Below are 25718 nucleotides of genomic sequence, written 5' to 3'. Positions count from 1 at the left end.
TCCTCTGTCGTCCCCTTCTCCTAGTGCCCTCAATCTTTCCCATTGGCTGATAGGTGTGGTAAACCTGTAGACAACCGTTAATGACTGCAATTGGTCTTACAGGAAAAAGCAAGGGGTGAGATTGCTAAAAAGCTATATCAATGAGATAAGAATCCAATGTCTCTATTCAGACCAGGTCTCTCCATGGTTTTAAGTTTGGTAATAAGTTGCAATTCAGCAACTTTTCTTTTCAGTCTATTTCTGAAATTCTTTTGTAATAAGACATCTACTTTGAGATCTTGTTCAGGTTCAGTGTTAGTAAGGGTTTTCTGTATAAGAGGTTTTTTAAAAAAATATAATTCTGTCTTACAAAGAGAGGCCTTCTTGAGTTGTAAAGATAAACCTCAGAAAACTTTCGTCGGAGTTTCTCCTGCAGGCTGATCAGGTAGATGGGCAGAACAGTCCTTTGGAGAGTGGTGTGGGGAAGTGAGACTGCTGTGGGGCTTGCACTGGACTTGTTTCAATGGAGGCACACTTGTGGGATAGTGATGGCTTGCCCCCTTCTTCTTTTAAGCTGGTTGCTTCTTTTAAAACATTATGTCCCAATGGCTTCAAAATAAGGGCAGCTCTAGGGCTGGCATACATTTTTGCCTCTTCTGATGCAAGGAAACTGCAGATAGAAGACCTCCCCTGATCCATCCCTACATATCTGTTTTACATCAATTGCCTCTGGGGCAGTGACAGTATAGCAGTGATAGTGGTGATATTTTACATTGCTGCATTGAGGAAACCTTTAGTGGCAGACCTCCTTCTCCACCTTTGAGAGGGAGGTCTATGAGCGGAGAAGGAAGGCATCGCCCAACGGCCTCTCATCTGTGCTCAGGTGCCAGGGATTGCTATTTCATCTATTTCTTATGAATTGCTGGTCTAGAGCCACTGCATATTCAAAGAAATACTTTTGGGGCTACTTGGTGCCAGCATTCTGAGTGGTTTAGTTAGTATTTGGTTGGTTTTATTTTGATATGTTTTGTGCTTAAATATTGTTGAACGATGAGTTACTGGCTTTAATTTCAGTAATGTGCATATATTTGTCTAGCTGATGTGTTTCAGTGTAGGTAACATATGAAGCCCTCTTTCAGCACAGATACAGAAGTGAATATGAACTGAAAACCTGAATTATATTAATTACATTATTTAATTATCATAATTTCTTCAGTCGTCCAGAGTTCATATAACAAGAGCTGTACTGGAACAGTTTTTATCTTTTGCAAAATATTTGGATGGCCTCTCACATGGAGCACCTTTATTAAAGCAATTATGTGATCATATCCTTTTCAACCCTGCTATTTGGATACATACTCCTGCAAAGGTCAGTGAATAGTGTGTTGTATAAAGTCCTTATTTAAACTGTTGATTCATCAGTATAAGCGTACAGTCATACCTCGGGTTGCGTTAGCTGTGGGTTGTGTATTTTCATCTTAAGAACGCAGCAGACCCAGAAGTGTTTACTTCCTGGTTTTGTCATGCGCATATGTGCAGAAGTGTTCTCCGTGCTTCACACATGCACAGAAGTGTTCTGCACACATCGCGTGTGTGCAGAAGCGCTCTATCGGCGCTTCACACATGCTCAGAAGCGCTGCTCTGGATGCGTACTTTTCAGGGTTCAAGCAGCACCCCAGAATGGATCAGGTACGTATCCAGAGGTACCACTGTATAAGTGTATAATTTAGCAGTATAACTGTTAAAATAATCAAATGGGCTTCCACTGTGGCTCAATCTAAGTAGCAAAACAACAACAAAACTTATGTTTTGCAGAGTGTAATCCACCCTGATAATTTTATTGAAATGTGAAATATAAATTTATTAACAAACACACACTCCCTATATGAAAGAGATTATTCTATAATATGTAGTATAAAAATCAGTAGCATATTAGTAGCTTGGACTTTTTTTCATATAGAAATTTCAAAATTTCAAGACTATTTACTTCTGAATAGTATAGAAAAGTGAAAATCTATAAATTCATTGCCCAAGATACCCTGAAGACTAAAATCCTTTTATTGTCTAAGATTGTTTAGAAAGGGACAGGGCTCCACATGACAATCCTACCCTTTGTATCCCCATGTGTGTCAACTCCACCACTAATCTTTTCCGCATTGAAGGTAACATCTGAAGCAAGATTCTTGATGCATTTGGCTAAGAACACTTAAATTCCTCTTCACAATTAGGAACCCTGACACAGGAATCTCATTTGTTTGGAGGATTATAAGCATGCTCAGCCAGGCTTGCGAAACACCCCCCATCAAGCCTTTCCACTCAGTACAGCTCTCTCATTGGACAACAAGCCAGAGTACACCTCTGATGCAGTGCAGTGTGTAAAACTTTCACATTTCTCACTTAGAAATTTTCAAAATAAGGAAGGAAAGAGCTGCTGTTCGAGCCAGATGTCTTAAGTTTGAAAATGTGAGAAGTAGCATGTAAAATAAATAAATACATACATACAGATGAGGGCTCTGATTTTTTTTTAATTGTCAACATGACTATACCTAAGTTAGCAGAATTTTGGCTAGATTTATTAGTGATTTAGTTTTTTTTAATGAAAGCAAGATCTGTGATACGTGCCAGGAAGAATATATACATATAAACAACCAACCTCTTTCCCTCCCCATTCTGTATTTGTTTTATCTTGTGAATTGCTACCATGCTTGTGTAATGATTACTTTAGGTTGAGCTACAATCTGCATAAGGTAACTTTTATCATTAATTATTTTATATATTACACTTCTGAATTTACCTAATGACTTATGGCCATATAAATAGAAAAATGAAATGAGTTGATTCATGATTTATTTACAGTATAATTAGAAATTGAATTTATTGATTCCATGTGTCCTTTTTATAATATTCTTCAGGTTCAGCTCTCGCTGTATACATACTTGTCTGCTGAATTCATTGGCACTGCTACAATCTACACTACGATACGTAGAGTAGGAACAGTATTACAGTTAATGCACACACTGAAATACTACTACTGGGTGGTTAATCCTGCGGATAGCAGTGGCATTACTCCTAAAGGTTTGGGTAAGCATAATAAACTTAGAAACAGTAGGGGTCTGTAAATAATTGTGTCAATATGTTCATTTATACTGCTAAAAATAGTTTTCTTATGAGTTGAACTCTGAAACTTCGTAGTAAGAAGCCTCTTTTAAACCGATGTTCTCTTTTTGATTGATTGCATAGGAAGCTTTTAATTAGCAGCACAAGTGCAATTTGAATAAAGGGAGGTTTGGACATTTGTAATATGTGAAGTATTGTTTTGTGACATATGGTTTCTAAAGCTAATTTAGAGTGCATTAAATTATGAGAAGAAACTAAAACAGCAGGAAAAGATTTAAGATGCAGATTTTAAATACCAGTACAGTATTATGGTGAATTGGTTGCTAGCAGGTTAAAACATTGAAAGGAATCCCCTTGTTTAAGGAATATTAACACCACACATTTTAGATATGCTGTAGTATTATTTTGAAATGTTAATTTCATGCACAGTACAATGTTAAATTTGTTGAAGATTCCTGTGGTCTCTACTCAATTCTCATCTTTCTTGAACTGTTGCCCCTCTCAGTACAGCTGATTATTCTCTCTTGCTTGTCTCCCCCTATGGCCATAGGTCTCTGTTCTGCTGTCCTTGGCTGGTTCTCCGATTACTCTTCCATTATTTCCATTGGGGGAAAGTTTGTCTTATCTCCAGTTGTATCCCTCAGAGATCTTTCCACACTATCCCATAGTTTTGATTATGTGGTGACTTTCCTTAAATCCTTACTTATACCCTTGGGTTTTGTCTTCTTATCCTTAGCTTCAGAGCCGTGGTGGGGACGCCCCTATTATTTCTTTGCTTTTATATCCTGATGCATTATGGAATCATAGTTTGAAGGAACCTCCAAGCTCTCAGTCAGTTCAGGAATCTTGTAACCAACCTTTCTGAAGTGATCTGTTTCCACTTTTGAGCAGTTCTTGCCACTAGGGCATTACTTCTAATGTTTAGCTAAAATTTGTTGTCCCACAATTTCCAGCCATTGGTTTCAATCCTGCCATTTAGAGCAACAGAGAGAAAAAATTGTGCCGTCTCTTGAATAGCCACCCTTAGAGTAGTGCTAAGGTGATGTACTCCTGAGAATGTTGCCTATTTTTAAATTCTATTTTTCAGTTTTAAGTCAGATTTCTTGTAGTCTGAAGGGGGTGGGGAGACACTCAGAGCAAAAGGAAAACACAAGAAGCTAGTACTTTGATGATGCCTTGTTGATGATGCAAAGCATAGGCCTGATTCACATGTCATAGTAAGCCAAACTATGGCTTACTGAGACCTCTTGAATGTGCTTTCTCCCAAAGAGGAGCTCTCACCCACTTTGCCACTCTCTGGTCTTTTTAGCTTAGTGTGGCACGGCAGATAAGTCAAGGCATAGCCTGTCATCTGAACCTAGTTAGGCTCTTTCCTCAACCACCAGAACTAGCCTAGGTTTGTTATTTGTTACAGCTCATGGTTAAGGAGGAGAGGGCTTAACTGTGACCCTGGGTTCTGTCAACTCACTAAGACAAACCTTCACTTACCGTGCTTGCTGTGCCATGCCAAGCTAAAAGGACTGGGGAAGAGCAAAGCAGCTTTTATTTTCCAGGGAGCTTGCACATTCACACAAAGCCATGCTTTGACATCTGTGGTTTTTTCCTTGCGCTCTACATGCCTGAAACTGTCTTCCAAAATGCTGCTTCTCCCTCTTCTTTGAATAATTTCCCATGAAGTATTTTGTTTAACCACTTACTCTCTATCCCCTGCTGAAACGTAAGTGTATGCATTTCTGAAGTGGATTTTCCAGTTTACCCACACTCACTCTCCTCTCTCTGTTGTCTCCTTTAGGTCAAATTGTAGATTGTAATCTCTTTTGGGCTGCAATGTGTCCTAATGCATGAAGTTTTAAAAAGTTCAAATCAATGGCAGTACATAAAAATGCTGAAGTCACTTAAAATAGTTGTATATGTTACATTTGAGCTGCTCTTTCATGTTTTTCAGAAGGTCCTCGGCCATCACAGAAGGAAATCATATCACTGCGTGCATTCATGCTTTTATTTTTGAAACAGCTGATTTTGAAGGTAACATTTTAAAATATTATTGGGCATAGCCAATGAAAATAAACATCTGATGTTAAAACTTCATTGATGATGAAATCTTAAATTGGTCAAATTGTAACAAAGATCAATTAAATCATTTCTGTAGGATCGAGGTGTCAAAGAAGATGAACTACAAAGTATATTAAATTATTTGCTAACAATGCATGAGGTAAGCTTGTAATTGTTAAAAATACAGATCTCTTAACTTGTATTTTGTGTTAACTTCACAGAAATAGTATTCTTCTAATATCTTATGTGTTATTTAGGATGAAAACATACATGATGTACTTCAGCTGCTAGTGGCATTAATGTCTGAACATCCGGCATCCATGATACCTGCCTTTGATCAACGAAATGGGATACGGTAAAATTAACAACAATAATGATATTCTCTCATTTTCCTTAGAAATGAAATTTGTAACATTCTATGTCTTCAAATAGATTTAATGCATCATAGCAATTGATTAGTATGCATAACATATAATTCAGAATTCACCAATGCATAATAATTCAAAATAAAACAATATAATATATTTTCTATTTAAAAGTTTATGTCTGATGTGCTGTACAGGTGGTTCATTCAGTTCTTATAGGTAGAAATTACAGTAGTCAGTGATATCCCTGCAGTAAAAAAAAAACTAACAAAGACAGCCACAAGTGTGGGTGGCATACTTTGTTTTCCTGCAAAATTTTCTTTAAAGCAAAGATAAAACAACTGTACATACAATCATATAATTGTCTCTGAATATTCCACAGAGCTTTGTCAAAGTGAATATGCTAAAATCATCACAATCTTAACAAACACCAAATGATATATAATACCCTCCATAGTCCAAGTGAAAGAAGTGTGCATGCCATGCTTTTATTGTAGAAACGTGTGCAAATAAAAGATGCTTCTGTAAACTGAACCACTGTGATTGATTTGGATGAGGCTGAGGTGTCCTGCTTGCCACTGCTGACCCAGTACCAGCACGAAACTTCATAACTGAGGAATGCCCCAATGCACCCATTCACACTGCAGCTGGATGAAAGCTGCTGCCTACAATATCCCTGTTGGCAATCACCAGTGGAAAATTTGTCAGTTGGGATATCGAGGGGGTAAGGTAGGACTGTTTAAGCAATGAGTCTGGTTCATACCTCTTTGCTGCACCAGCTTGGGATCTTGGGTGGCAAATAAATATTTTCTTTTTGCTCTAGCCACCCAGGTCAACAGAAGCAGCAGGGTTTGGTGACTTCACTCTGATCCATTAAGCTCTACCAGTGCTGGCCAGGGGCTTAGATTGCCTCTGTAGTCTTGATTTACTTGTACCTCCCCCCAAATGGAATTGTTCTTCTGAGTGACTACTTTTGTCTGATTTTATCCTGCAGAGTGATTTATAAATTATTGGCCTCAAAAAGCGAGAGCATCTGGGTGCAGGCACTGAAGGTGCTAGGATATTTTCTCAAACACCTGGGTCATAAGTAAGTGCACTGATTCAATTACTAATATGTTCTTCAGACAGCTAAACAAAAGGGTCTGAGATACAAAATTTTCCATTTTTTACCCTTAAAAAGTAAAGTTTAGTCATTTATTTTTTCTTTAGCTCTTTTTATTTAATTTATGTATTTTATTCATCTTTCTCACTCTTCCAAAGTGTGGGAGTTGTGGCATACTTTGATAGCAATCTATACTGTCAAAAGCCATGTAAGGTAGTAAAATTTGAGAATTTCAAATCAAGTGAACTTATACAGTGTGCAATAAGTTTGTCAAATTGAGACTTGCTGAATTGATTTTTGTTTTGGAATAAAAGTATATTTTATATTACAATAGTTGCAATGGAAATTTCTTTAAACCAATCTCAAATTAAAAGCCCTTGTTCATTTTTTAACAAATTTTGATGGGCACAAATATTTTTTCAACATTTTTTTATTTATTTAAATACAATAATTTGTTATCTCTATTAAACAGATCAACAGCAGATTTTTCTCGTGGTAAATTCCATATTTATGTTTTTCTCTAGGCGAAAAGTTGAAATCATGCATACTCACAGTCTGTTCACACTTCTTGGAGAGAGATTGATGTTGCATACGAATACTGTGACCATTACAACTTACAACACACTTTATGAGGTACACATTACTCTAGTGCTATCAAATTCATTTGTAAATGATTTGGTGTAAAACTGCTGGTCAGAGAAGGAAATGTAACAATCTTGTATTGTAGATTTTGACAGAACAAGTTTGTACACAAGTCGTTCATAAACCACACCCGGAGCCTGATTCTACAGTGAAAATTCAGAATCCAAGTAAGAATATTTTGATATTGAGACATTGTTGTATTTTTTTTAAGTCAATCGTATCTTACACAGGAACATTTTCATTAAGTCCTTTGGATGAATGCTTGATTATAGGCAATTGACAGCCGACAGGTTGTTATCAAACTACTTGAGGAATGCTGTTTCAGAGTTTCCTCTGTCCTAATGGAAAGCTAGGTAGATTCCAGAGTGTATGAATAATGTAAGGATTACTCCTCTGTTGTGTTCTACTCTTTCCTTACTCCTTTATTTCTCATGTTACTATTTTTTGAACTCCTCCTGCCTTCCAGTTTCTTGTCCTCCACCATCAGAAGCCGAAAGTTGATAGGAAAGAAAACTGTGATAAGCTTGAGGGGGGGGGGGGAGTTTTCTGATGTGATCCGTCTTTTCCATCCCTTCCTTTCAAAAAAGAGGATGGTGTTGATAATATATTGGACTTTTGGCATAAGTGACTGCTGGTTATGACTTTAAAGACGCTCAGATTTTTAGTTTTTTTTAATTAAATGCAGTATGCTAGTTAGAATTTATTTTGGAACAGGTAGCTAAAATGGTAGATGCTCCCTTTCTGTCTATTTCCATATATCAGTCTATTTATAAGGTTATATATATTTTAGGAAACAACCATATTTGCACAGTTTTATAGAAGCTAAAACATTTGTGTCTAATTCAGTGACTTTGTTTCTTAATTATTCAAAAATATAATTCATGCATTTTCTCTTTTAAAGTGATTCTCAAGGTTGTGGCAACTTTATTAAAGAATTCAACTCCAAGTGCAGAACTAATGGAAGTTCGCCGCTTGTTTTTATCAGATATGATAAAACTTTTCAGTAACAGCCGTGAAAATAGGAGGTATGCCAGTAATCTTTATTCTCTTTTTTGTGTGAAGCTCATCAATGTTATTTTTATCTGGGTGGAGGGGTGTGCAGCTATAGTTGTGTAAACTCAGCTTTATGTAAACTTTTGAAAAAAATCCAGAAAGAATAATTTCAAATCTCAGCATATTTTCCCTGGATATGTAATGTGAAGCTGAGAGGCAAACAAAACTTAATTAAAAGAAATACAAGTTGTAATATTTTAGAATGGAATGCTTTGAATGAATATTTCGAATGAAATATTCAGGCTTTACTTACGTCTGTAACAAATGGAAATGTTCAAATGCCATGTGATCATATTGTAACTATTTTATTTTAGATGTTTACTTCAGTGTTCAGTGTGGCAGGACTGGATGTTCTCTCTGGGATATATCAACCCAAAGAACTCTGAAGAGCAGAAAATTACTGAGATGGTGTACAACATCTTCCGCATTCTTTTGTACCATGCAATAAAGTATGAGTGGGGAGGATGGAGGGTCTGGGTTGATACTCTTTCCATAGCCCATTCCAAGGTAAGAGTCAGTTTTGGAAGTTCAGTTTAGCTGCTGTCATAGTAGCCAACATGCCATAGATAGAATTTAGTGCCATCTTGTGGATAGTATGAAATATGACCATTTACCACTGCCTTGGATTATTTTCACTATAGCTCTTCCATCAGCTGCATCTATGCAATTAAGCATAGCAATATACAATTATAGACTTCAACATATCACATAGATCTGCTTGCCATAATTTGGTATCTTAACTCAAAATTCAACATCTTAACACAGCGTATATGAACACTTACATAAATGTTGTTATATAATATTATTATATTACTAGTTAAATAAAGGAGAAATACTGATAATTGAGTATAATACAAAAATCCTCTAAATTGTAAATTTTCTTTACATTATTCAATAAAATATATTTTAAGATATCTTGCTGTCGTCTCCCTTCCTTAGTTCCTATGTAGTGAACCAGTTTTGCAATTAATGTAGATTCCTAGTTTTTATCAATCTTTTCATTGATAGTTGGTATAATCAGTGCATCATGGCTGCATCCAATGCTGTCATTCCATTCGTGGATCAGGCTCGTGGATCAGTTGTTCAGTATAACTCCCCCTTCCTCTTCCCTCCCCTGTAGCTCCCTATTTGGGGAGTTCAGGGGAAGGTGATAGGAAGGGGAAGTCCCATTGTACAAGTAGAGTTCAGAGCATAATGTTGGATACAGGCCATTACTTTTGCAGATAGGAAAAGATTTTCCTACTGAGATATAAGTAGACTACATTACTTACATAAGTTTTATAATTTATAAAACATTACTTACATAAGTTTTATAATATAAGTAATGTATAAGTAGACTACATTACTTACATAAGTTTTATAATTGTTTTCATAAAGATTCTTTATATTATATGTCAATTTTATTTAAATCCTAAGTATCTTATCACTTTTTCCCTTCACTTACATTTAAATTTTTACTTTATCTGTTTTTCTGGGTTCTTGGTGACATTAGCCTCTAATAGTTCCACCCCCCCCCTTTGTTAATAACCTGCTAAGAGTCCATACTCTGTTCTGTTTCACTCAAGGAACACAGTGGCTTAGATAGTGTTCCAACATTTTTAATGTTAGTTAAATATGTAAGTATTGACTTTTCTCCTAAAATTGTAATTTGTTTGTATTAAGGTCACCTATGAAGCTCACAAAGAGTACCTAGCAAAAATGTATGAGGAATATCAAAGACAAGAAGAGGAGAATATAAAGAAGGGGAAAAAGGGGAATGTTAGCACTATCTCAGGCCTTTCATCTCAGACAACAGGAGCAAAAGGTGGAATAGAAATTCGTGAAATTGAAGATCTCTCACAAAGCCAAAGCCCAGAAAGTGAAACGGACTACCCTGTTGGTACAGATACTAGGGATTTACTTATTGCAACAAAAGTATCTGATGATGTGCTTGGAAGCTCAGATAGACCAGGGGGTGGTGTGCATGTAGAAGTTCACGATCTATTAGTTGACATAAAAGCAGAAAAGGTAGAAGCCACAGAAGTAAAGCTGGACGATATGGATTTATCACCAGAGACTTTGGTAACCAGAGAGAATGGTGCCCTTGTGGAAGTAGAATCCTTATTGGACAATGTATATAGTGCTGCAGTTGAAAAACTTCAGAACAATGTTCACGGAAGTGTAGGCATAATTAAGAAAAGTGAAGAGAAGGACAATGGTCCCTTGATAACACTAGCTGATGAGAAAGATGAACCTTCTAACAATACCTCATTTCTTTTTGATAAAATACCCGGCCAAGAGGAGAAATTGCTCCCTGAACTGTCCAGCAATCACATTACTATTGCAAATATGCAAGAGACTCAGATGCACCTTGGTGTGAATGATGACCTTGGACTCCTCGCTCACATGACTGGTAGTGCTGACATAGCATGTAGCTCAAGCATAATAGAAGATAAAGAATTCAAGATTCATACCTCTGTGGATGCAATGGGCACAATTTCTGAGAGAGACCTGGCTTCATCATCCAAAGGATTAGAATATGCAGAAATGGTTGCTACAACTCTTGAGACTGAGTCTTCCAGTGGTAAAACTGTACCAAATGTAGATGCAGGGAGTATTATATCAGATACGGAAAGATCTGATGATGGGAAAGAAGTGGGGAAGGAAATAAGAAAAATCCAAACCACCACTACAACCCAAGTAAGTTTTTTACACATTGGTACGATGACAATGTTACTATATTATTAAATTTATTAATAAAGTGTGTGTCTATATTTTATGTATATTGGTTATAAAAGAGAAGTAAATGCCTATACAACCTCACTCATCAGTTTCATGTAGATACGAATCGGTGTAGAGCATGAGACTGTTCATCTCCGCGTCTTGGGTTTGAGCCCTACATTGGGCGAAGGTTTCCTGCCTTGCAGGGTGTTGGACTAGATGACCCTCATGGTCCTTTCTGACTCTACAATTCTAGGAAACGAGTCAAGGACAGAGGCTACTAGAATGAAATGAGATGGAAAGATGCAGACCCCCATAGTGCGAATGCCATGGAGAGGAGCAAACCTTCTGGAACTGGCATTGCAAATAGTAGTGAAACTACTGTAACACTCTGCCATGACTCCCAAGCAATCAACCAGAGTGTGCTTTCTCTGAAACTTTATATTTGCAGAATTTTGCAACTGAAGAAGACTTTATTGACTTTGTTTCACTCTCACTCTCTGGCATTTATTTAAAATAATGCTTTATAAATAAAGCTGTTGCCATATATTGGAGGAACATTTTTATCTAGACATTACTCAATGCTGTTTCAGTTAAGAAATATACAAAGCATGCTTCCACAGAGAATAGCAAATTTTCTAACTGTGAGGGATCTATGTCTAGATGAGAAAAACAGTAAATAGTAGCCAGGAATAAACCATAAAGTGAGCACTGTGCAGATAATCACAGAAATTCATTTTGACTCCCTTTGGGAATTAGACTGAAAGGAAGGAGGAATGTGGGGGTTTAGGATAGTTACCCAGTCATAAAAAAGACACCGTGTACAATTCCAGAAGATGTTCTGGCATGTAAGGCAGGCTGGGTCAGTATTATGATCAATATAATGTACTGCATATGTGGGGCTGAGGGAAAATAGTTTGCTGAAGAACTCTTGGTGATTTCATGGTAGAAAGTCACATTGGGTCCACCTATTAAAAACAAAACATTGTAGTAGCTGGGTCTCTTAGGCACTACGATTCCTTTTTGCAGACTAGAGAATGGTATGCTGATTCTTCTTACCCTGCCTAATGATTCTCTAAATGACACCAATTTTGACGATAGCCAGTCAGAAATTCAAGATATGCCACCTGGGCACAAATACCATTGAGTGCAATGGGATGCTGTTAGGAAGAGCAACACTCTCCTCTCAAACTGAAAATAGTTCAAGTGCACTCTCACATGCAGTGCTTTTACCCATGACTCCTACAATTTTTCTTCTTCTGTCTGACAAGTGAGAACCTCACACATGGAGAATAAATAAGAGTCTCTTCATTGCAATTATTTCTCCTATTTGAGTCGAGATGCTTTGAGATGGACTTGAATAAAACTTTACAGAATGGATGCATACACCTCTGCTAAGGCAGCCTTTTGGAGGCAGGTGCTCCATAATTTGCTTCCAGGGTTGTAGACAGCCATGATGTACCCTTTCTGGACCCAGCATTTGTATGTCCCTGAGAGCATATTCACAACTGTTGGACTTACCTGTAAAAAGTATCTTTCTTTGAGTAAAAAGGTGGTTTCAGGCCTCACTCTATCTTTGACTGCCTAGTCTAAGTAGCTCTGTTTCCAAGTTGCCTTCAGCATCCAGAGAAGTCCTGTTAGTGCTATCTGTTGCTGGTGTGGTGTGTTTTTTTTATCCTCCCTGTGTTGAGTGTGAGTGTTTGCAGCTTGGACAGTTGGGAATAAAATGTTCTAATTCAGCTGCATTCCTACCTGCAAGTGCTAGAGGGAGCTCATGACATGGAAACACATTCTGGAGCACATTCTGGCTCCTCAAGGCCACCTCAGCAAAGGTGCATGTGCCCATCATGTAAAGTTTTGTTCAAATCCAACTGACAGCAGATTTTCATTTGAAGAAAAATACCTTTCACAGATTAAGCCTGTGTTTCTTTTCAGTGCAAAGGTGTGTAGAAACCTTGTCCCTGCCAGCTGTGTTATAGAGGATAAAAGTTTGCTCTTTTGTAATTGCCCTCTTTCATTTTTTCTTGATAGTCTTTCTGCTGGCAAATGGGAGATTTTAGCCCTCCAGACGTTTTCGGACTTCAACTCCCAGCATCCCCAATATGGCTAATGGTCAGGGATGGTGGGAGTTGTAGGCTAGCAACATCTGTGGGGCCACAGATTCTCTACCCCTGAATTACATGTATATGGCAAAGAATAGTCAGTAGATCTTATTACAATTTTATTGCAGAGGTGCTGTATGGCTTGGAGAGATTTGTATGGAGATTTGCATGGTGTGGAGAAAGTGAATAAGGATCCCCCCCCCAATCTCTCATAATAAGAGAACCTGGGGTCATCCAGTGAAGCTGAAAGTTGGAAGATTCAGGACAGTCAAATGAAATTGCTTCTTCAAGCAGCGCATAGTTAAAGCTATGGAGTTCACTCAGACAGGATGTAGTGATGGCTGCCAACTTGGATGACTTTAAAAGAGGGTTATACAAATTCATGGAGGATACTACTACCAGCCACGATGATTGTGTTCTACCTCCACTGCCTGAGAGAGCATGCCTCTGTATGTCAGATGTTGGCATCTGCAGTTTGAGGAGAATGCTGTTGCACTCGAGTTCTGCTTACAGGCTTCCCATTGGCATCTGTTTGGTCAAAGGATGCTGGACTAGAGGGGCATTTGGTCTGATCACAGCAGGCTCTTATATTCTTATGATAAGTAAAAGGAGTTATACTAGGAGTAATATTGTGAGTAATGGTTTCCATTTATTTTGCACATCAAAATCATTTCTTCTTGTAGAAGAAACAACTGTCCTTGTACAGTATTACAAAGGCAAATACTTTTCATGAGAAGTTAATCCCAATTTAAAACAGTACTGAGGAGCTGGACTTTGGTTAATTATAAATGAATGTTCTTAAATGCAAACTAATTATTTTATTTGTTGCATTTAGACTGTTTACATGTAAAACTTCATATATCCTTAATGCTGATCCAGTATCTTGTTCAGTCACTTTGGAGGTCGTGCTCAGAAGTGTTTTCAGTAGTCTAGCACGAGAAAGTAATTCTGCTAATTAGTTTTTGCTGGCCGTTGAATATTTGCCTAGTAATTATCCTTGACACTTCATTCTCTTCCTTTCTTTACCAAGCAAACTGAATTATGACCTTGAGAATAAAACATTATACAGTGGAGGCTGATATATAATCTAGAAATCTACATTAGCAATATTGAATCAATCAACATCAACAAAATAGCTATCTGAATACCTACAGAATGTGGTTCAAAACCACATAGTTGGAACTATGCTTACTGACTACAAAACACTGATGTGTCAAGGAACGAAAGTGATTCCTGTTTGTTAATGATCAAGCAAAATGCTGTGGCAGCTTTTTGGCCATCTCCCAAACTAGGTCTAATCCATCAAAAACAATAATTTAAAGTATGTGGCTTCATGTGTTCTATTTTAATTGTTTCAATAATACCACAAATTAGGGTATTGTTTGTTATGAAATAAAGACTTTAAAAATAGAAGTAATCTAAGAGCTGTACAGAGGTTTGCCAATCCTATGTTTATCTGCTTGCAGTTCAATGAGTTATTTCAGAAACAGAATGTTGACACTATTTCTACAGCAGCACAATTCCTTGTCAGTGAAGGATACCTAGGCCTTGAGACCTGGAAACAACCCTAGATCACACAATAGATTTGTTTTACATGCAAGCTGTCTTGACCTTCTTTGCAATACTACAACTTGCACTCCTATTAAAAAAACCATATTTGTGATTGCCCTGTTCACATTTGTCTACATCAGTGCACACTTAGAGACAATCGGGACTGCTCATGAATAGAATAAAATTCAGTATGTTGTAATCCCAAGTAAAATTCTACAGTAGGAAAGAAACAGTATGTAGGGTGTAGGCTTGGTTTTCCTCTTATGGCAGGGGTATGTCTTTCTATTCCTGCATTCAAGCAGCTACACTTTGTGTACCATTCTCTTTTATTTATTAAATTTCCAACCCACCCTTCCTTCCAAAAAAGCCCAGCATGGCAGACCCCAAAGTGGTAAGACAATAAAATAAAAATATACTTACAGTATCTAAAAACCGTGGTAAACAGTCACTAGTCAACACCAGCTGGAAACTACCTAGCAATAGCAGCACCAACATGTTCTCCCCTGCTGATTGTAGGGCCCAAGATGGTGGTTATTAGGGAAGGTGATTTTTGAGGTACTAAGGTCCCAAGTCATATAAGACTTTGTATGCTACCACTAACAGTTTGAATTGGGCACATCAGCTCATAGCCAGTGTAGCACTTTCAGAAGTGGTGACACATGGTCACATCAAGCTACCCCACTTCCCAACCTAGCAGCCACATTCTGCACTACCTGCAGCCTCTGGGCCGTCCTCAAGGGTGACCTTGCATTACAGTAGACAAGGCAGTTGAACATTTGTGTGGTTCAAGTAGTAAGTACCATTGTTTACATAGTCAGAAGTGCAACATGCATCCACAAGAGGGGAGGTTCAGTAGATTCAGGGTAAACCCCCAAGTTTGCAGAAGTATCAAATATCTTTATTAGAAGTAACATTGCTGATCAGAGCATATCTGGGTGACTTTGTCAAGTTATGGATGTCCCATTTTAAGGAAGCTGTTGACAAACTAGAGGGCAATAGGATAATGAGGGCATTTGGAAACCAAGTTGCACAGAAGTGGTTGAAAGATGTTAAGCCTGGATAATAGAAAATGAAGAGGACACATGAAACATGTTTTCAAATATCTGAAGGGCTGTCATGTAGAAGATGGTGCAAACATCTGCTAGGAGCACAATAGCTACAAGATTCCTGCGTTGAGCAGGGCTTGGACTAGATGCCTTCCAACTCTAGCATTCTATGATTTCAAAGCAGTGCTGTGGGGCTGGGTGGAATTCACATACCTATTTTCCCAACGCAGACAGGATGAAAATAGCTACTGGGTTGGATTTAGATCAAGAAAAAGAGCATATCAGGGAAGAGTCAAACACATTTTCTGTAGCACTACTAGAGGACCCTCCTGGCTGCTTTTAAACCAACCAACCAACCAAACGGCACATAATCAGCTTTTGAATAGCTTTCTAGCAAGCTCACATGATAAAACCTGTGTGTTTTGTATCTGTTCCTGCCAGGATAATGGTCTTCCACTTAAAAAGTGAGGAAACTTAACTAATGCTTTGTTTACTGCAAAATGTAATTATAATATTTAATAAAGTCAAACTTAGTCCTGATATTTACTTACCTACTTACTTACTTAAAGCATTTTAATGCTGCTCTTCAACTGAAAAAGGCTCCTAGAGCAGCTTAGAAATTTCAGGGTTAAGGTCAGGTCTCACAAAATACAAAGAATGTGGCAGGAAGGAGGGAGAAAGCAAACTGGCACTAGTTCTTAGAGACAAAATGCATGCTTTTACCTACAAAAGGCTTCATAGGTGGTATTGTTGTTGTTGTTTAGTCGTTTAGTCGTGTCCGACTCTTCGTGACCCCATGGACCATAGCACGCCAGGCACTCCTGTCTTCCACTGCCTCCCGTAGTTTGGTCAAACTCATGTTCGTAGCTTCGAGAACACTGTCCAACCATCTTGTCCTCTGTCGTCCCCTATACTACTAATAGGTGGTATTAGAACAGGACAAAATTGTTTAAGTGAGGATGGCTATAGACTACAGTAATTTATACTGCTTTCATTGTTTTATTTAATTATGAAGAAAGATCGCATTAAATATGTGTGTTTTAGTTCCCATGTGTGACCAGTGCCAGAATTTGCATTGAATGTTTTAAATATATTTACTGCTTATTTAGGCTGTGCAAGGTCGATCTATTACACAACAGGATAGAGACCTGCGGGTTGATTTGGGATTTCGGGGAATGCCCATGACAGAAGAACAGAGGCGACAGTTCAGTCCCGGTCCACGAACAACAATGTTTCGTATTCCAGAATTTAAATGGTCCCCAATGCACCAGAGGCTACTTACTGATTTGCTTTTTGCTTTAGAAACTGATGTGCATGTTTGGAGAAGGTAAGGGGCCACGGATTATTTTATATCATTATTTCACTAGTATAATAATAAAACCATTGTTGCTTGTTAATTACACTGGGCAGTTAAGCTTACTGCTGTGGAAGCTGTTAATGTATACCTTTACCTAGCTTCTTGAATGAGTACCATGCTTCCTGCTCTTCGTAAAGTAAATTTTCTGTCTGACATTTACTACACACATTCAGCATGGTTAGTAATATAGCTTCAAGAATGGTGGGACTCAAGGTGACATTCCTGGTTCTCTTCTCCTGATCCCGTGAGGAAGGTTGGCTGAGAGAAAGAGAGTGACTAGCTAGCCCAAGTGCATTTTAATGTCAAGTGGAGATTTGAGCCATTGTCTCCCAGGTCTTAATCCACTTACCGGTAATATCCTCCACCTTACTCCACATTCTTGAAGAGAAGATATAGAAAATAACTACGGTAACTGGGATACAGAGGAGAGAAATACTCTTTTCCCCTTAGGCCTTGAAGCATATTAGGTTTTTGTTGTTGTTAATAGTCCTGTGTAGCAGCTTATAGAATAGCCAGTTTAAGCTACATACACTCTTATATCGGGGTCAGGGAATAAGCTGTATGGAACTTTGTGGGGCTTCCATAAGCTGGAAGGAAGTTTGGTTCGTTTTGTTTCCAGTTGTAGGTGTGTCATTAATGTATCATATGTGTTGGCTGACAGGATATTAAAAAGAAAGTTGGATGGTAGCATTTCAGAACTTATTTGCAAGGCTACCTTTTAAAAACAGTTTTCATTGTGATTTCTTGCTGTTAATAAACCTTTATGTTGGTTTTGATCTTTGTATTAGAAATCTATTCTAGAATTTTCCTAACACATTTTTCCTCAATTATTTTTTGTAGCCATTCCACAAAGTCTGTCATGGATTTTGTCAATAGCAATGAAAATATTATTTTTGTACATAACACTATCCACCTCATTTCCCAAATGGTAGACAATATTATCATTGCTTGTGGAGGAATTCTACCATTGTTGTCTGCAGCAACATCCCCAACTGTAAGTACAATATTTCCATCTAGTGGGTATGTTGAAAATTGCATGCCAAGAACAATGTGTCAGATGCTTTGTTTTTGGAAGTTTCCTTTAAAACAAGAAAATGTACATTAAAAAAAAAGTTAAGAAAGTTAATTTTAATCAAACATGTTCTTAACCAATTTATATAGATGATGCTGTATTAAAGCAATGATTTATTTTTGAAACAGAACAGTTTTCAAACTCTCTGGGAAAATTAATCGCCACAATTTCTAGAGCAAAACCGTTTTTCACCTAGCTTATCCCATTTAGAATCATTATAGAATGATTTCCTAAAATATCTCAATGGAGGTACTAAACATGTCAAGATAAATATGTCTTTCATTTGGGAGCATATTCCATTTAGGCGTCTTTTAAAGACGAAGTATGTAGACCCTGTTGTTGCAGGTGCTGTATGTGGAATTCTCCTGTTGGATACAGTACAAACAAGCACATTTCAAATGCCTTGACCACTGCTTCCTTGTGGCACTAACACCTTCTTTAGATTTATTGCTGCAATCTTACATCAAATTTACAAACATGGGCCTATTAGATGTGTACAATGGCTTGCACACATCCAGTGGCGCTTCTTGTCTTCCCTTCATTTTACCCCCAAAACATCACAGTATATTTTAAAGAGTGTCTGAAACTGCCTCATGTTTCAAGAATACTTGAGAGCAGGACAGAGAACTAAAATGAGAGACTTCTGAGCACATAATTCTGGATCTCAGTCACAGCTTTACTTACATTATGCATAAAATGCTTACTTATTTAATAAAATGTACACACCATTGAATTGTAATGAAACCTCTAAGTTGTTTACAACAATTATTAAATATAAATATGAATAAATAAGACAGGTCACCATTCTAAAGGCAACATATTGCGATACAGAATTAAGTTTTGATCAGTATTTCTTCCCCTAACTTCCCAATTAGCCCAATGTTCAACCTTGTGTCCCCAGATGTTGTTGACTGCAACCCCCATTGGCCTTGACAGATGACTAAGTTGGCCGTGTTTGATGGGTGCTGTAGTCCAGCAACATCTGAGCACCCAAGGTTGAAGAGCAGGGAAGTGGGAATGGGGCTGTAGAGTTCTGGGGTTATAGAATGTGAGGTGGCACTCACATCTTCTGTATTAACCTCCTACTTGAACAAATCCCAGGAGTGGAATGAGGAGCAGGCTGGACTAGAACCTTTCTCCTTGATGCATATGATGATGATCATTAACCTCCAGGAAATTGCTTAAATGAATGAATATAAAAAAGAGAGAGAAAAGATACCTCACTAGCAGCCTGGAGTGATGGAGTCCACTCTTCCACATGTCTTACTAGCCTCTTGGCATTTCATGTGAGGGGTATCAATTATGGATGTGCTCAGTTCCTGGCAAACTTCATAAAAAGAATCTGGTGTTTCCAATAAAGCACAGGTTCTTTTCTGGTCAGTAGAAGAGAGAACGTCTCTTGATCTTTAAGCTGCCTTGGCATATTTTTTTGCAGTAAAAATGCAAAATTTGGTGTAAGATAGATTTCCTGGTTAAAAACAATGAGACCACAACAATCATGAATAGACTGTACAAATTGGCAAACAAGAGGAGTTTGTTTAAGGTCATACAAGACACAATTACAGCATGAATTACAGCACAAATACAGTGTATTGCCTTTAGATTTTGATAGGAATGTGAGAATAGAATAGGTTAGATTCAAAATGCTACCTTGGGCACCCCCAGTGGGATCTGAGACTTTCATTTGAACAGCAAATGTCTTTCACCTAGTTGTGAGCTGCTTTTGAAAAAAATTTCTGAGTTTCAAAAGTGGTTTGCCAAATGTAAGTCTAGAGCTCCATTTAGCATGCAAAATTGCTATTTGGATCAGGGCTCTTGAAATTTGATTTAAAATGTAGAAATGTTCTAGTATTCACACAGCCGCTATTTTGGTAATGCATGGTAGATAACCATGTTGCTTTCTCAGCCAAATGACTGACAAGGCACACTTCACAGTACTGCAGCTGATCTGTGAATACTCTTTGGGAAGTGATTCATGGCACGGAGCAAAGATGGTACCATTCAGCAGTTGCTTAGAACTATTTTGCAGCTCAGGATGGTGAATGTAAATATAAAACTGTAAAAATTACCAGCAAATCACAAGATCCTTGCATCAGGCAAATTTTTGGGTTTCAAAATGTCTTAGAGGCACCAAGTGCTTCATTTTACTTTGATGGAGGGGTTGCCTTTGAAGGTAGGGAGCGGGTGGCGCTGTGGTCTAAACCAGTGCTCCCCAACCTTTTTATCGCCGCGGACCAGTCAACGTTTGATCATTTTACCGCGGCCCGCTGAAGGGGGGGGCGTTGATTGTTTATATTTTATTTAGATCGTTTTTATTTAATAATTTTAATTAAATTGTATTTAAATGTTCCTTGGGCGGCCCGGTACCAATTGATCCACGGGCCGGTCCCGGTCCGTGGCCCGGGGGTTGAGGACCACTGGTCTAAACTACTGAGCCTCTTTGGCTTGCTTATCAGAAGGTTGGCGGTTCGAATCCCCATGACGGAGTGAGCTCCCATTGTTCTGTCCCAGCTCCTGCCAACCTAGCAGTTTGAAAGCATGCCAGTGCAAGTAGATGAATAGATACCCGTGTGGCGGGAAGGTACACAGCATTTCTGTGCACTCTGGCTTCCGTCACAGTGTTCTGTTGTGCCAGAAGCGGTTTAGTCATGCTGGCCACATGACCCGGAAAGCTGTCTGCAGACAAACACCAGCTTCCTCAGCCTGAAAGCAAGATGAGCACCACAACCCTGTAGTCGCCTTTGACTGGACTTAACTGTCCAGGGGTTTTTTCTTCACCTTCACCTTTACCTGTCTTTGAAGAATTTAAAGTTTACAAATAGCAAGCCAGGCCTTTCCCCCTTCCCCCCCATTTTGGTAATTCTGACTTCTAGCTTTTACTAAGAAAAACATATTTATTCTTGGTATATTTATTCTTTGTTCATCTATTTGTGTATATTGAACTGCATAGGTCAAATGATATCTAATTTTAAGTTTGAACTTCAGAGTTTGTTTTCAAGAGGTTGCTTTTAAAAATTAAAACATTCAAATTGTAAAGTAAAATACATGATTTTAGAGTATTAGTTACTACTTTGCATTGTATTTTTAATTTGACTGTAACATTTCTTTTTCTTTTTGTTGTGATCTGTTGTCTGCTTTGTCTGTTGCATGTCCAGGGTTCTAAGGTTAGTATTACTGCTACAAGTTTCAGTTCATAGCTTTTAGAATTTATTTTCTTTCTTACGCATTTTTCAGTTATCCAGCCTTTGATAGAATGAAGTAAATAATATCTGCATTATGAAATTGTTCATAACACTGTAAATATATTGATCTTGAGTCGGAGATGCCATCTTCACAACATTATCACAGGGCACCACATACAATACTTTGATTCAGATGCATCAAAATGTGGGAGGACATACCATCCACTTTGTATTATTGTGCTTTCACCTACATGATCTGTGTTTAGTGGGTTCCCATGTGTGTGGTGGATCAAGGGTCTTAATAAACATGCTATTGTTTCAGGAAAATACTCATTCAAGATTAGTTTTACTGCAGGCCTAATTTTTATTGGAAAAATATCAATGAAAAATCTAAACAAATTGACCGGTTATTTTTTAACTGTTATTTATGCTTGGATCGTTAGCACTTGCATAGTAAGAGATCTGTTTTGAGTATTCACATTGTTTTATGAAATTGGCAACATTAGCATAGAATAGACCTTAAAAGGGGAGGAGGACAAAGTGTTATCTCCTCCCCAAAGGATCTATTTTTGCAGAAAAGAGTTTGGAGGGTACAAAAATTTGTGCTGGGTAGAAGGAAGATATTCTAATCACAGACATGGACAGTCCAAAGCTCTGTATCCACAGTCCAGCTCAATTTGTTGATTTGGGATCATATAAGTAAATAGAATTCATTCACACAGGCCTTATCTTTATATATTGTGGTGGTTGTTTAGTGTATTTATATTCTGGCTTTCTCCCAAGTTGGATTCAAGGTAGCTTACAACATTTTAAAACAACTTTATAAATACAAATTACAGTCAAACCTCAGTTCTCGAATGGCTCCATTGCTGAACATTTCGACTCTCAAATGCCAAAACCTGAAAGTTAGCGTTCTGGTTTTCGAATATTTTTCAGACCTCAAACGGCTTCTGAGGTGCGTTTCTCCCCCCCCCCCCATTGAAATTGCTGACAGCCCTTTGATTTTCGGTTTTCGAATGTTTTGGAAGTTGAAGGATCCTCTGGAATGGATTACATTCAAAAACAGAGGTTCCACTGCAATAAAAATAAGCTTCTTAAAAGCAATGGAGGCTGTGGGACAAGCGGGTGAAGAAGAGAAACTTTGGGTGGGTGCTTGATCTGGCACCTGGATCAAGTTTATATGTTAAATAGCATGGGGGACAAGATGGAGACCTGAGGGACCCTGCGTGTCAATGACTATGGGTTGAACAGGAATTTCCTAGCATCACTTTCTGAACTCGTCCCTCCAAGAGCGACTGGAGCCACTGTAAAGCAGTGGCTCCAGGTCTCATCTCACAGGCGGTGCAGAAGGATACCACATAGACTTGGGAGGAATCCTAAGCCTTGCAGGACTACCAAAAATAGAAGAAACCCATAAGTGGAAGGGGAAACCGAAAACAATCTATTCAGAACTGAGAATGCCCAGTGAACATTAAATGTTGACTGATTGATAGGGGAGGGGAAGTAGAAATCTCAGGATGAAGTGGCTACAAACCTGAACAGGCTCACCATTACAACATTTTGTTGCAGGCAAAAGTGCATCCTATTGGAAGTTTTGTAATGTAGGTGAACAATATCTGCATCCAGATGCGCATTTAGGATTCTCTGTATTTTACTGTCCTTCATTGCAATAGAATGCTGTATGGCCTTGTTGTAAGACAATGCAGTCATCGCAAGAACTGAAGTGTTTCCCCACTAATTTACACTAAATATAAAGCATTTGCTTTATTTTTCGCTCAGTAGTGGGGCTATATCATTAACTATGATGGTTTGTGTTGTGCCACAACATGGTTATAGTCTCTTTGCAATCCCCGATTGGCTGGGATGCTCTCATGCAGTGTAGGGGAGAGGTGAAACAAGAGCTATGAAAAGGAATGAAAAAGATACAGTTAGGCAGGTGTTTGAAGGGATTTCACATTCCTAAATTTTAAAGAGGAAAAAAAATTCTAGTTTACATGTGAAATCCGGTGAAATAATTTCTTAACAAGACAATAATGGGAGCACTTACTAAAATCGTTGACTTCTTTCCCCTTTTAATGAGAGCAAAATCATATTCCAAATTATTTGTAAGTTGAAATGGACCTTCCTATTCAGTTTACATTCTTAAAAACTAACTATAATTTATAAATGTGGAACACAACGGGTTTAAATAATAAATCAGAGCAAATTTCTTTGGGCTTGTTTATAATAGCCTTGGTGTTCTATAGTCCCCCACATATGACTGGGTATAATCTTCAAAATAACTGTTTTGGGTGTAGAGTGGCACTATTAATAATGTTTTTCTGGGATAGTTGCAATGTAACAGTTGACACTCATACCACTTTTGGAAGTGATCTTGTGACTTTGTGGACATGGAAAAGGATGGATTTTCTAGTTATGGTCTTGTAAACAGGATTTAGTCGCAAGATTGCCCTTGGATTGCTAAATAATTTAATTGTAACTTTTGTGTATACATGCACTCATAAGAACAATCTGACAAGTCATTGCATGAAATAAATGTGTGTATGTATGTATGCATGCGATCAATGCACTTTATTTGTGTGTGCGGGGGGAGGAGTTTGATTTCACCCCCAGAGGTCTCTTGAGACAGACGGATGCCAATAACAACATATATTTAATTTTGTAGGGCTAATAAATAGGACACCCTGCAGTAAATCCCACTTGGTCAATAATAATAATCATCCTAGTCTAAAATTCCAATATGTATTGGAATAGTTTTTATTGTTTTATCACTTGTTTGCTGCCGTGGGCTCATTTGGAAGGAAGGGATATAAATTTAATAAACAAACAATAAAATATTAGACTATATAATCAGTTGTGACTTTACTCACCTCATGACAGTGTCTTGGCAATCATATTTGTTCCTCCTCATACTCCAAGAATAAATTTAATTATGCTTTGTGTCCACTTTTCAAAGAATGCTTTCCCAAGTGTACCTCAAAGATAGAACAAGATTATATTTTGCATGGGCTATATATCTTCTCTTAGTTCCCCAATGATGCAGGAAGATATAGCAGCTCTATGAGTCTTCCCTGTCCTGTGCTTCTGTTTCTTAATATGGACAATTTACAGATAGACACAATTGAGAACTCTTTCTGCATTGTCTCACACACTCCTATTTATTACCATAGTGCTTTGGCTCATATGAGTAGCATTAGTTTACTTACCAATATAGGAACTTTGTATTACCTAATATGGCATGCAAATGTGAATCCATTTCTTCTCATGCTCATTTCTGTACTGTTTGTGTTCAGTTTAATCGGAGATTGTTTTGGTATATTTCATGCGTTCAAATGTGTGATAGATTTAGGAGTCTAATGTAATGATTTTCTTTTAAAGACTGAATTGGAGAACATTGAAGTAACTCAGGGTATGTCAGCAGAGACAGCAGTGACTTTCCTCAGCCGCCTGATGGCTATGGTTGATGTACTAGTATTTGCCAGCTCGCTAAATTTTAGTGAAATTGAAGCTGAAAAAAACATGTCTTCTGGAGGCTTAATGCGACAGTGCCTAAGGCTTGGTAAGTTTGCATGGAACAGCTCAGTGCATTAAATAATTACTTACAGATCAACGAAATGAGGCTACAGTAAAAAAGAAAAAAAGAAAAAAAGCCAATGCTGACCTGCTTTTAAAAATTTCTGTATTTTGTTGAAGAAAATTGCATCCAGCTCAGGTTAAGGTAACAAGCATTTCTCTACGTAGCAGAACTGTTCAAACTATAGCAAGAGCACTTTATGTTATAGTACATAGTATTCTTAAAAGTTGAACATTTTTCACATATACTAAAAAAGCTAACGTGATTTCTGTAAAAGGAAGATAATGTGTTACATGATGTGAGACATAAAAAGCGGAACTTGTTAGTTTGAAGGAGCCTTGGTTATGGTGCATGACAAACATTCTGGCATGCTAATGGATTCCTCATTCTATTCCTCTGTTGATGACTATATTTAGCTCACCATTCTCCTTACAATGTTTTATTTGGACTCCTTCCCATATACACAATCAAGATTAAAATTACAATCCTCTTCTGACTATCTCTTCTGTCAGCTTCATGCATGCTTATATGAAACTGCCTAATACTGTTAGGTCATCGGTAACCCTAGACAACGTTGTGTACTCTAGCTGTGGGCCTCTCCAAAGCAGAGATGATTTCAAGCCCTGCAACTTTTCTCATTTTCACTAATAATTGCAGCAACTTCAGACCTTCTGCATGCATTGTATATGCCCCAGCACTAAACCATGTCCTTTCATCTATAGCCAATCACTTGATAGTCTTCTGTCATTTTATCTCTGTGCTTTCTGCCATGCATTCCTTATGCCTCAAATGGCATAGTTCTCTATTTGCCAGGCATCCTCCTT

The 25718-nt window shown here is 37.9% G+C and overlaps 1 protein-coding gene across 3 annotated transcripts in view; it reads left to right on the top strand.

The window, feature by feature from the left end:
* Nucleotides 1–25718, top strand: part of NBEA (neurobeachin) — a 365422-nt gene that overhangs the window by 66644 nt on the left and 273060 nt on the right. Inside the window, exons 12-26 of one of the 3 annotated variants that reach the window (XM_088668227.1) lie at nucleotides 1196–1348; nucleotides 2892–3060; nucleotides 5042–5121; nucleotides 5246–5308; nucleotides 5406–5503; nucleotides 6508–6600; nucleotides 7140–7248; nucleotides 7343–7424; nucleotides 8159–8282; nucleotides 8625–8817; nucleotides 9973–10989; nucleotides 16819–17036; nucleotides 17907–18060; nucleotides 21294–21302; nucleotides 24699–24879. In XM_088668227.1, the coding sequence (XP_088524353.1) occupies nucleotides 1196–1348; nucleotides 2892–3060; nucleotides 5042–5121; nucleotides 5246–5308; nucleotides 5406–5503; nucleotides 6508–6600; nucleotides 7140–7248; nucleotides 7343–7424; nucleotides 8159–8282; nucleotides 8625–8817; nucleotides 9973–10989; nucleotides 16819–17036; nucleotides 17907–18060; nucleotides 21294–21302; nucleotides 24699–24879 (2743 nt within the window). Of the gene's footprint in view, nucleotides 1–1195; nucleotides 1349–2891; nucleotides 3061–5041; nucleotides 5122–5245; nucleotides 5309–5405; nucleotides 5504–6507; nucleotides 6601–7139; nucleotides 7249–7342; nucleotides 7425–8158; nucleotides 8283–8624; nucleotides 8818–9972; nucleotides 10990–16818; nucleotides 17037–17906; nucleotides 18061–21293; nucleotides 21303–23609; nucleotides 24880–25718 lie in introns of those variants that run through there. The other 2 variants (XM_035114662.3, XM_088668226.1) reach the window with 2 other exon arrangements.

This window comes from Zootoca vivipara, chromosome 4 (assembly GCF_965207765.1).
Source record: "Zootoca vivipara chromosome 4, rZooViv2.hap1.1, whole genome shotgun sequence".
Classification (NCBI taxonomy): Eukaryota; Metazoa; Chordata; class Lepidosauria; order Squamata; family Lacertidae; genus Zootoca; species Zootoca vivipara.
This window is presented reverse-complemented; position numbering and strand designations above follow the sequence as displayed.